We start from the raw sequence: 11323 nt of genomic DNA, 5'->3' as shown, positions 1-11323 counted from the left end.
CCTACGTCTCTGTGTTTGGGGGCGCATCTGGGGGGAGTTTTAAAGGGGACCTGTCTCTCATACACGAGATAGGAAGACATTTTATATGCAAGGCCTTTCTTTAGTTCTTAGTATCAGAAGGTGGATTGATTGGAGAGCTCTGACTCAGTGGAGGGGAATGTCAGACTTCTACAGAGAGACCACTGCTTCCACACAAGGAGCAAGAATCCTTATCTGCCATATGCTGGCAGGGGACAGGCTTTGCTACTCAAGCTGTGGCTGTTTTTTTTTTTTATATAAAGAAAACAAAGAATAAGACATTGCACAGCTTTTGTTGGTGCATTTGGGATGTATTTAGAGGTTTGAAACCAGAGGTCTCCAAAACTGCGACCCTGGGGCCGGATACAACTTTTTGCTTGCCTTTATCCGGCCCTTCGGGCATTATTCCTGCCACTGACACCAACAAGGAGCCACTATTTCTTCCACTAACACCGATGATGGGGCATACAGTGCATCTGGAAAGTATTCACAATGCTTCACTTTTTCCACATTTTGTTATGTTACAGCCTTGTTCCAAAATGGATTAAATTCATAATTTTCCTCAAAATTCTACAAAGAATACCCCATAATGACAACGTGAAAGACATTTGTTTGAAATCTTTGCAAATTTATCAAAAATAAAAAAACTAAACAAAATCCCATGTACATAAGAATTCACAGCCTTTGCTCAATACTTTTGTTGACCAATTACAGCCTCAAGTCTTTTTGAGTATGATGCTACAAGCTTGGCACACCTATTTTTTGGTAGTTTTTCCTATTCTTCTTTGCAGGACCTCTCAAGCTACATCAGATTGGGTGGGGAGTGTTGGTGCACAGCCATTTTTCAGATCTCTCCAGAGATGTTTATTCGGGTTCAAGTCTGGGCTCTGGCTGGGCCACCCAAAGACATTCACAGAGTTGTCCCGTAGCCACTCCTTTGTTATCTTGGCTGTGTGCTTAGGGTCGTTGTCCTGTTGGAAGATGAACCTTCGTCCCAGTCTGAGGTCCAGGACCAGGTCTAGGGTACTCTGGAGCAGGTTTTCATCAAGGATGTCTCTGTACATTGCTGCATTCATCTTTCCCTCGATCTGGACTAGTCTCCCATCTCCTGCCACTGAAAAATATGCCCACAGCATGATGCTGCCACCACCATGCTTCACTGTAGGGATAGTATTGGCCAGGTGATGAGTGGTGACTGGTTTCTTCCAGACATGACGCTTGCTATTTAGGCCAAAGCATTCAATCTGTGTTTCATCAGACCAGAGAATTTTGTTTCTCGTGGTTTTGAGAGTCCTTCGGGTGCCTTTTGGCAAACTCCAGGTGGGCTGTCATGTGTCCTTTACTGGCTTCCGTCTGGCCACTCTACGCCTGCTCTAGGAAGAGTCCTGGTGGTTCCAAACTTCTTCCACTTACGGATGATGGAGGCCACTGTGCTCATTGGGACCTACAAGGCTTCAGAAATTCTTTTGTACCCTTCCCCAGATCTGTGCCTCAATACAATCCTGTCTAGGAGGTCTACAGACAATTCCTTGGACTTCATGGCTTGGTTTGTGCTCTGACATCCACTGTTAACCGTGGCACCTTATATAGACAGGTGTGTGCCTTTCCAAATCATGTTCAATCAACTGAATTTACCACAGGTGGACTCCAGTCAGGTTGTAGAAACATCTCAAGGACAATCAGTGGAAACAGGATGCACCTGAGCTCAATTTTGAGTGTCATGCAAAGGCTGCAAATTTTTATGTACATGGGATTTTTTTATTTTTAATAAATTTGCAAAGATTTCAAACTTCTTTCACGTTGTCATTATGGGGTTTTGTTTATAGAATTTTGAGGAAAATAATGAATTTAATCAATTTTGGAATAAGGCAAATAACAAAATGTGCAAAAAGTGAAGCGCTGTAAATACTTTTCAGATGCACTGTAATGCCTTCCACTGACAAGAAAAATGGGACACTATTCCCACACTGACACCAACTATTTCTCCCGCTGGTCACACTCCGGCCCCCCTAAAGTCTGAAGGACAGCAAACTGGCCCTTTCTTTAGAAAGTTTGGAGACCCCTTCTTTAAACTGAAAGTTCAGTTGGCCTTTAAAAAAGTCTCACCATAATTTCTAGAATTTTTTTGGAATCCTCCAAGGAACCAAATGCATGGAACAATTGTTCTCCTACAGGATTTTAGAGCATTATGGAAATTAAGGTGATATTTCTTTAAAAGTATTTTTCTAATACATCTACTACAAGATACCTGAATACACTACATTGTCAAACGTATTGGGGCACATGAACTTTAATGGCATCCTAGTATTAGTCCTTAGGGTTCTATATTGAGTTGGCCCACCCTTTGCACCTATAACAGCTTCAACTCTTCTGGAAAGGCTGTCCACAAGGATTTATAAATGTCTGACCATTCTTCCAAAAGCGCATTTGTGAGGTCAGGCACTGATGTTGGACGAGAAGGCCTGACTCGCAGTCTCCGCTCTATTTCATCCCAAAGGTGTTCTATCAGGTTGAGGTCAGGACTCTGTTCAGGCCACTCAAGTTCCTCCACCCCAAACTCACTCATTCATGTCTTTATGGACCTTGCTTTGTGCACTGGTTCAAACCATTTGGTGGAGGGGGGATTATGGTGTGCGATTGTTTTTCAGGGGTTGGCCTTGGACCCTTAGTTTCTTAAGGCGTCAGCATACCAAGACATATTGGACAATTTCATGCTCCCAACTTTGTGGGAACAGTTTGGAGATGGCCCCTTCCTATTCCAACATGACTGAGCACCAGTGCACAAAGCAAAGTCCATAAAGTTTACACTCCTCAACCTCGTGGACAGCCTTCCCAGAAGAGCTGAAGCTGTTATAGCTGCAAAGGGTGGGCCAACTCAATATTGAACCCTATGGACTAAGACTGGGGATGCCATTAAAGTTCATGTGCGTGTAAAGGCAGGTGTCCCAATACTTTTGACAATATAGTGTATGTCTATATGACTGTTACCCTCTGTTCAATGGACCTCAGACTGGGAAACTGAGGTTCTTCATACTCCCTCAGTGCTAGCCATATGCCTAAGGCTACTTTCACACGGAGCCGCGGCTGCGTTGGCGGTAAAGCGGCGCTTTACCATTGCTTTAGCGGGGCTTTTAATCCCTGCTAGAGGCAGAAGAAAGGGTTGTTGCGGTGCTTTTGAAGAGCTTTTCAGCGCTCCCAAACCTCTCCAAAGATGCTGCTTGCAGGACTTTTTTTCCCTCCCGCAAGCGCACCGCCCCAGTGTGAAAGCCCTTAGGGCTTTCACACTGGGGAGGCAGTTTTCAGGCACTTTTACATGCGCCTGAAAAACGCCTTCAGTGTGAAAGTAGCATAAAGGCCTAAGTGCTTAGTTCACATGATCTCTACATAAGCCAAGGCTCAGCCAATCTGAACTCTGATCCTATTCTTCAGCACGGATCATGTGACCATATTCTTCAGACACATGGCCAGCACTGAAGAGAACCTGGAGCAGCATTTTGTCCAGAAGCGGAATGATTTCCAGGTCTTTAAACAATCATGTTCTGATTGATAAGTATAGTTTTATGTTTGAAATAAGAAATAAATAGAGTCAGTTTGGAAAGCAATAGACTACTTTTATTTTTTCTTTGTATAAGAAAATTATAAATATCTTCATAAATCCTCTGTACAAAAAACACTCGGAGACTATAAGAAAATAAGATCTGCAACAAAGCAATACAATCAGGAGCCTTTCCCTCCTTGAACCCACTTTAACTTTGTATAAGAGATTACCACTGGCTGAATCTGGAAACTAGAGACAACAAAAATGAACAGGATATTTATTGCCGGAGAGTTTTTGTTAGTTTCAGTCTAGAAAATTGGGGGTCAGGTGACCACAATCATGAAATTTTGCATGTTGTACCAGAATTTCAGGAAGGCAATTGGAGAACTGTAGACAACACTGTAAGAATCAAGAATTTAATATGGATTGCAGGATAAGGTGGCATAAAACAAATATTTCCACTGTGGCTGGATAATTCCCAGCTCCAGATTCTCTTCCATGGACAGCAGCAGTGAAAAGGCCACCCATGGCATCAGCATGGCCGTGACAGGCCTGATAAGGTTCACTCAAAGTATAGCAAGGATAACTAGCAAATTTTACCTATGGAAGAGTCAATCCATAGCTTACTCAGTATTGGAAGAGTTTGGCCTTTAAAGAGACGCTGTTTCCCTGCCAAATCAGGGTAAAGCCACGGGCGCTCTTTAAAGCCCATCCTCGGAATCAGCTATCCTCACCTTCACAGCATTTCTAGCCACTTCTTTCTCAACTACATAATATCCTGTATCCGAGCTACAGAGCAATGACACCTCCTCCAATATGTAACCCTGTTCTGGCTTAGCAATTGGCTATTAGGCCTGAGCACTGCACCATGGGAGATGGTCACATGCTCCCCCATACCTGGAAACACCAGGTACTATATGGCGGCTGTGCAGTAGGGGGAAGGGTACAAATGGGTGAGGGGGTGGGCACCTTCCAGTGTTTATAACTACTTTTGCCTCTCCCACTCCAATGTCCACTCCATTGGCAAATACCAGGTATTGTTGAAAATTGCACACTTTATGGCAAGCCCTCTGCCCTCATGTGACAGCGCTGGGGCCTGGCGATTGTCTGCACAGACCCAAAGCATTGCAGGGGGTTTCCAAAGATTTGTCCAGACCCAGAAGTTCTTTTTTCCCCAAACCAAAGCAGCAGAGATCGGCTGTAGAGCTAGGAACAAGATGGCGCTTAGTGGGAGTTAAAATTAAGGTTTGTATTAAATCCCAACTATAGCTTCCTCTGGGGTTTCCAAACTATAGCCCTCCAGGTGTTGAGGAACTAGAATTCCCATTATTATTATTATACAGGATTTATATAATGTCAAATAGATTGCGCAGCGCTTTACAACATGAAGACACACAGTACAGTTACAATACAATTCAATACAGGAGGAATCGGAGGGCCCTGCTCGTTAGAGCTTACAATCTAGAAGGGAGGGTCAAGTGAAACCAAAGGTAATGACTGTGGGGGAGAAGCTGATGGAGAAAATGGGAGGAGGTGACGAGGGAGCTAGGGAGCAGGAGGTCTTGAGAGGAACGGAGAGAACGATTAGGTTGGTATTTTGAGACTAGGATTGATGTAGCTGGGGGCTAAGTTGTGGATGGCTGTGTAAGTAGTTGTTAGTATTTTGAATTTAATTTGTTGGGTGAGCGGAAGCCAGTGGAGGGATTGACAGAGGGGAGTAGCAGATACTGAGCGGTTGGTAAGGTGGATGAGTCTGGCAGCTGCATTCATGATGGATTAAATGGGGGATAGACTATGTAGAGGTAAGCCAATGACAAGGGAGTTGCAGTAGTCAAGGCGAGAGATGACCAGCGAGTGAATTAAGAGCTTTGTTGGTGTCATTGGTTAGAAAGGGGCGTATTTTGGAGATGTTTCGGAGGTTTAGGCGGCAAGATTTGGACACTGCTTGGATGTAGGGCTTAAGCGAGAGTTCAGAGTCCAGGACTAAACCTAGGACCTGGGCATGCGGGGATGGGTTTATAGTTGTGCCATCAAGTTTGACAGTTAGATCAGGGGAAGGGGCACATGGGGGAGGAAAAATTATAAGTTCGGTTTTGGGTAGTTTGAGGAAGTGATGTGACATCCAGTCTGATACATCTGTTAGTAAATTAGTGATACGTGAAGAGACGGAGGGAGTGAGCTGAGGGGTAGAGAAATAGAGTTGGGTGTCTTCAGCGTAGAGATGGTATTGAAAGCCATAGGAGGCTTTTAGCTGACCCAGGGAGGAGGTGTAGATTGAAAATAGGAGAGGTCCAAAAACAGAAGCTTGGGGAACCCCAACAGAGAAAGGAAGAGGAGAGGAGGAAGTAGAATTGTAAGTAATCATATCTGTCAAGAGTCTTACAGGGACATGCAGTTCCACAACAGTTGGAGGGCTGTAATTTGGACATCTCTGCTCTAGCACGTGAATGTTTCACTTAAATTCAGATTTACTAAACCAAAGATATAGAAGGACGTAATTGCTGGTTATGTTCTTCATGTGCACCCTATGCATGCATCCATTTTGTGAGCCATGCCTGGATGTGTGGAATTTCAGTAGCTTTGTGACAGGTTCTCTTTTTCTACACAACAAAGCAATGTATAGGAGCAGAGATATCACTGACCTAAATACTGATCGCAGGAGCTGCCAAGACCTTTCTTTCGCTCTGGACCACCATACTAGTTTCAGGGCTGCAAGAACATTCAAGGACCAGATTTAGTTGTACAAAAGTCAAACTACAGGGCAGCCCTGGACCTACCAAAGACCTTGAGGGGTTTTTACAACGTGTAAAAAGTCCAGTGAAAGCACCTGACTGGGAGTCCAAAATCTTTTAAATAATGGTGTTCATTCAGAAAACAATATAAAACAGCCAATATGTTTCAGGGGTACACCGTTACCCCTTCTTCAGGGCTCAGGTACTGTGTATGCCTTGGAGGACTGCTGCTATTTTGCTCCTGAAAAATGTCCATGTTTCATTCTCCAAGTAAATAATAGTGGTGACTGAGCCATTTTCAGTCCTCCCAACCATATACAATGTTTCAGCAATGAAAAAGTGATCAGAGTACCGTTTGAAACGCGGTGGAAATTTTACATTGTCTTGGTGTGAATGAACACTGTGGGCAAGAGATTTATGACTCTTGGTCCTTTAGTTTGGTGCTCTCCTTGGAGTTTATACATGTGGATTCCAAAGACCAGAGTGCCCCAATTCCAGGATAGCCTGTCTGTGCTGAGCCTCACCACAGCCATTGTGTCTTTTGTCCTTCTCCAACCATAATCCATTGAGGAGTCGAACCATAGCCCCAGTCACACATTCTAGGGATTTTTACAGATTCTCACCATTTTTCTGAAATTTTAGCTCTTCCCGGCTTTGACTCTGAAGACATAGATATTTATTAGACACATAATTCGGCCCTTCAACCCAGGTAAGAGCTGAATTGCACATGTTGACCTGAACTTGGCTTGTTGTACCCCCTGGTCTCAGAACGGTCTGCAGAACTAGGACTCCGCTTTCTGGTATGTCTGATAGGAAAAGTGTCAGTTGCTCAAAGCAACCAGATTCTTTCAGTTTCTAAGCCCTACCCCTGCACACAGAGGCTGACTTTGAGGCCTCCCTTCACATATACAATCGTTTCTGAACCTTTCTCCCCTTTACATAGCAATGGGTAGGCAAATCGTGTAAAAATACTTTATATGCATAACGGTAGATTGAAGCTGTACTATTTGTGATTATACTGTATTCATCATGGTGCAGCTGTGGCCTAGACATGCCTGCACTGGCCAACTTGTATAGGCTTTCCGACCTGTCCGTTCCAAGCAATCAGCAGCTTATTACTTGACCAAGGCTGTTCTTCACTCATGAAGAAGAACAGCTTTAGGCTCCCACCTCATGACACTGGTTCCTGTCAATAAAAAATGGTCACTTCCGCTTTGTCTAGGCAACAGGTACACTTTGAAATGCTGTCTGTGGAAAATCACAGCCATTTAAATGTGGCCGCCTCTTCATGTTTGATTTCTGTGTAGTCTGCAGAAGCAAATACTGAGAAGTTATCCAGTGATCACTGGACGCGTTTTGCAAGAGATCCATTTGGCAGGAGGGCACGTCGTCCTAGCTGGAGGTCACAGCTGTGCTGCTGCCCAGAGTCAGGATGAACTGCTGACAGTCCTGCAGGGTGCGTTTGTCGCCAAGCTTCTCTAGAGTCCGGGCAGCTTCGGCCAGCATGCCCACCCTCTGCCCTGGGGCAGACAGAAATGATGGAGGCAGGTAGCGGCACGCCAGGAGGAGGGCTTCTGCGTGCTCCCGCGTGGTCGGCGCAGCCTCTCGGGTGCCTGCTGGGAACACAGAGGCTAAATCATTAAGCAAATGCTCCAAGAGCAGAGTCAGAACATTCAACTTTTTCTATTAAAGCATCTAGAGCTGTGTTCTGCAAACTGCTGCCCTTTGCTTGCCTTTATACAGCCCTTGGGCCACTTTTCCTCCCACTGATACCAACAATAGGGCATAAATTCCTATGATGGGGAATAAATTCCTCGCACTGATACCAACGATGTGGCACTATTCTTCCCTTTAATGCCAAGGACGCATTGTTTATGCCCACTGCTGATAGGACAATTTCTACTCCCAATGACCAAAGTCTGAAGGACAGTAGAGCCCTTTGTTACTCTAGATTAGGGGTCTCCAAACTTTCTAAACAATCTTTTTACTCAGAGGAACCTGGATTGCCCCTGTAAAGCCTGGTGCCCAACCCGTGGCCCTTTGGAATATGATGTGCAGTCCTCAGACCTGTGTAATCTGTAGTAGGAACATTGATTAGGGTAATAGTATTGATTTCTACTAGCCAAATGTAACATCTTCCCAGTTTCATAATGTTTTCTACAGCAAATCCCACACCAACAATGTAACATGTCCACACTCTCAGACCCTCATTTCCTCTATTAAGTCTGCAGTCCCTGACAGTCCTCTCAAGCATTACATATATTGAACATTATGTTTGGCCCTTCGGTGATGTCAGCAGCCACATTTGAGGTCCTCTTTAGCTCATAGATTGACAACTGCTGCGCTAAATGCCAGAACAAAAAAGAGAATTTGGCTTCCTTTACGGTCACCAATAGCTAAGCAACACTGTGGCCAAACTGCTTGGATATAAATCTGAATGGACGGTATAGTAAGGCCCTTGCACTACAGTCCCACATTTGGAACCAGATCCCTCTCTTTTTTTTTTTTGGTCTGACACATAGACCCAGGGCTGATGTCAGAAATCATGGGGCCCCCATACAGCCTAGTTGACAGAACAGTAAACCAAGCTTAACAGGTGGCTCCAGGCGCATAAACAAACTGCTCATTCATGCAACCAGAATACTTGTGAGTCCTCAATTATGTTTTTTTTTTAATTAATTTTTTTTTTACAATTTTAGATTTTTATTTTACATTTATAACAGGGCGGTCTCACTCTTGAGAAAGAGATTGAGCACACAGATTCCCTAATCCTTTCTCTGCAGCCTCAGCTTCAGAGCGAATGAACAGAAAGTGCTCTGTACAGAGACTCCCTGTTCGTTCACAAACTGAAGCATTGTAATTACAGGGAGGGCCACAAGGGGATTGGTTCCAGTAATTGTGCCCATTCCCGCTGCATCCTTTTCCTGAACGTGTCCTGCTTTTCCACTTGGGTGGGATGAAAATCTCCCTTAGGACACATTTACACTAGCATTTTGGGGGGGGCGATTTAAATTTGTACAGTCACATTGTATAGTGTATGGCCAGCTTAAAGCAGATCAGTTGTAACATGTATGGTCACCTTTAGGCATCTCCATGGGGTCCATTATGAAAGCTAAAACACAAAAGGGTGTCACTAATCATGGCGTTAGATGTGTTTTGTTTGATAACTACCGGTACTAGCCACAGTGGAAGTTTAATAGGAAAAAAACAATACGCTAAGGTCAGATTCACATAACTCCGGCCGCGGGTTCCCAGCATTGGGGTCTACACTGGTTCTGGTCCTAATTTTTGCCTAAATTCACACCTGAACCAGACCCAAACACACACAGGACCCTTTTCTAATGCACTCCGTGGCCACCCCAGACATGTGTGAATTGGCTTTTTTGAGAGCCGGTCACACTAGCCTGTCATGCGAATTGGATACGGGAAAACCTGCATCCAATTTCAAATATATATGTGAACCCGGCCTGAAAGGATTTCATTCATTCAATCGCTGTGAAAATAGGATTGATGCCCCATAGGAGAAAAAAAGAAAAAGTCAATGAGGACCAAGCCAATGGTACAGTATGTGTTTAGGTAATATGAAGTGTAGACATTAGTACCTAAAAGCAGGGTTCACAAATTCAACACCATGCTCACATGGATGGATGGATGTCCAGCCTCTCCTAGGTTACCGAATAACTAGGACCGTATTCAAAACATTCCCATCAGATTCAGCACTCAGAAATGTCAGGTCTATAAAAGGGCCCTTTCACACAGGTACACTTTTGCTGTGCTAAAAACACACGTTTCTAGTATGAAAGCAGCGCATGAATATTATTCACTGTAACTGTTCACATTGCTGCGTTTGAGTTTTAAAAGTCCTGCATGCTGCATCTTTGGTGTACTTGTCAAAAGCACACCTCCCATTGATTTCTAGAGGAAACGCATCCATAAAATTAAAAAAAAAAAAAAAACCCTCAGTGCATTTTTGGTGACATGCCCAAGTTTCACAGGTGCATGCTGGGAGACAGGAATCTAGAATTGCAACCAAAAACGCAATATATTACTAAAAGTATTGGGACACCTGCCTTTACACGCACATGAACTTTATTGACAACCCAGTCTTAGTCCGTAAGGTTCAATATTGAGTTGGCCCACCCTTTGCGGCTAAAACAGCCTCAACTCTTCTGGGAAGGCCGTCCACAAGGTTTAGGAGTGTGTCCAAATCATTTGGTGGAGGGCGGGGGATTATGGTGTGGGGTTGTTTTTCAGGGGTTGGGCTTGACCCCTTAGTTCCAGTGAAAGGAACTCTTAAGGCGTCAGCATACCAAGACATTTTGGACAATTTCATGCTCCCAACTTTGTGGGAACAGTTTGGGGATGACCCCTTCCTGTTCCAACATGACCAGTGCACAAAACAAGGTCCATAAAGACATGGATGAGCGAGTTTGGGATGGAGGAACTTGACTGGCTTGCACAGAGTCTTGACCTCAACCCCATAGAACACCTTTGGGATGTATTAGAGCAGAGACTGCGAGCCAGGTATTCTCGTCCAACATCAGTGCCTGACCTCACAAATGGGCTTCTGGAAGAATGGTCAAACATTCCCATAGACACACTCCTAAATCTTGTGGACAGCCTTCCCAGAAGAGTTGAAGCTGTTATAGCTGCAAAGGGTGGGCCAACTCAATATTGAACCCTACGGACTAAGACTGGGATGCCATTAAAGTTCATATGCAGGCAGGTATCCCAATACTTTTGGCAACATGGGGCAAGTTTTTGCAAAAACACTTTTTTTTTTTTTTTTTTTAAGTGCACCGGTATGAAAGGGCCCAAACCCTTGTGTTACAGGCTCCTGCTCACCGGCACTCCAGTGGCAATAGCAACGGTTCTTGCAACTTTCGATTATTCCTGTGCTACACACCAGCACAGACAGGATTACAGCCTCACTCAGGACTTCCCACCTTCTTCTCACTGCCTGTTTTTTTTAGAAGCGGAACTTGATATGGTCACAAAGTCAAAAGAAAGAGCATAGCGAACACAGATTGAAAAA

General features: G+C 44.3%; 1 protein-coding gene across 1 annotated transcript in view; it reads right to left on the bottom strand.

Moving 5' to 3' along the window:
- Positions 1–3608: 3608 nt before the first annotated feature.
- Positions 3609–11323, bottom strand: part of SREBF1 (sterol regulatory element binding transcription factor 1) — a gene marked incomplete at its 5' end in the record, with an annotated part of 41441 nt that continues 33726 nt past the window's right edge. The window contains 1 exon segment of the mRNA XM_073636297.1: positions 3609–7904. Coding sequence (XP_073492398.1) covers positions 7681–7904 — 224 coding nt within the window.

This window comes from Aquarana catesbeiana, linkage group LG06 (genome assembly GCF_042186555.1).
Source record: "Aquarana catesbeiana isolate 2022-GZ linkage group LG06, ASM4218655v1, whole genome shotgun sequence".
NCBI classification, from domain to species: Eukaryota; Metazoa; Chordata; class Amphibia; order Anura; family Ranidae; genus Aquarana; species Aquarana catesbeiana.
This window is presented reverse-complemented; position numbering and strand designations above follow the sequence as displayed.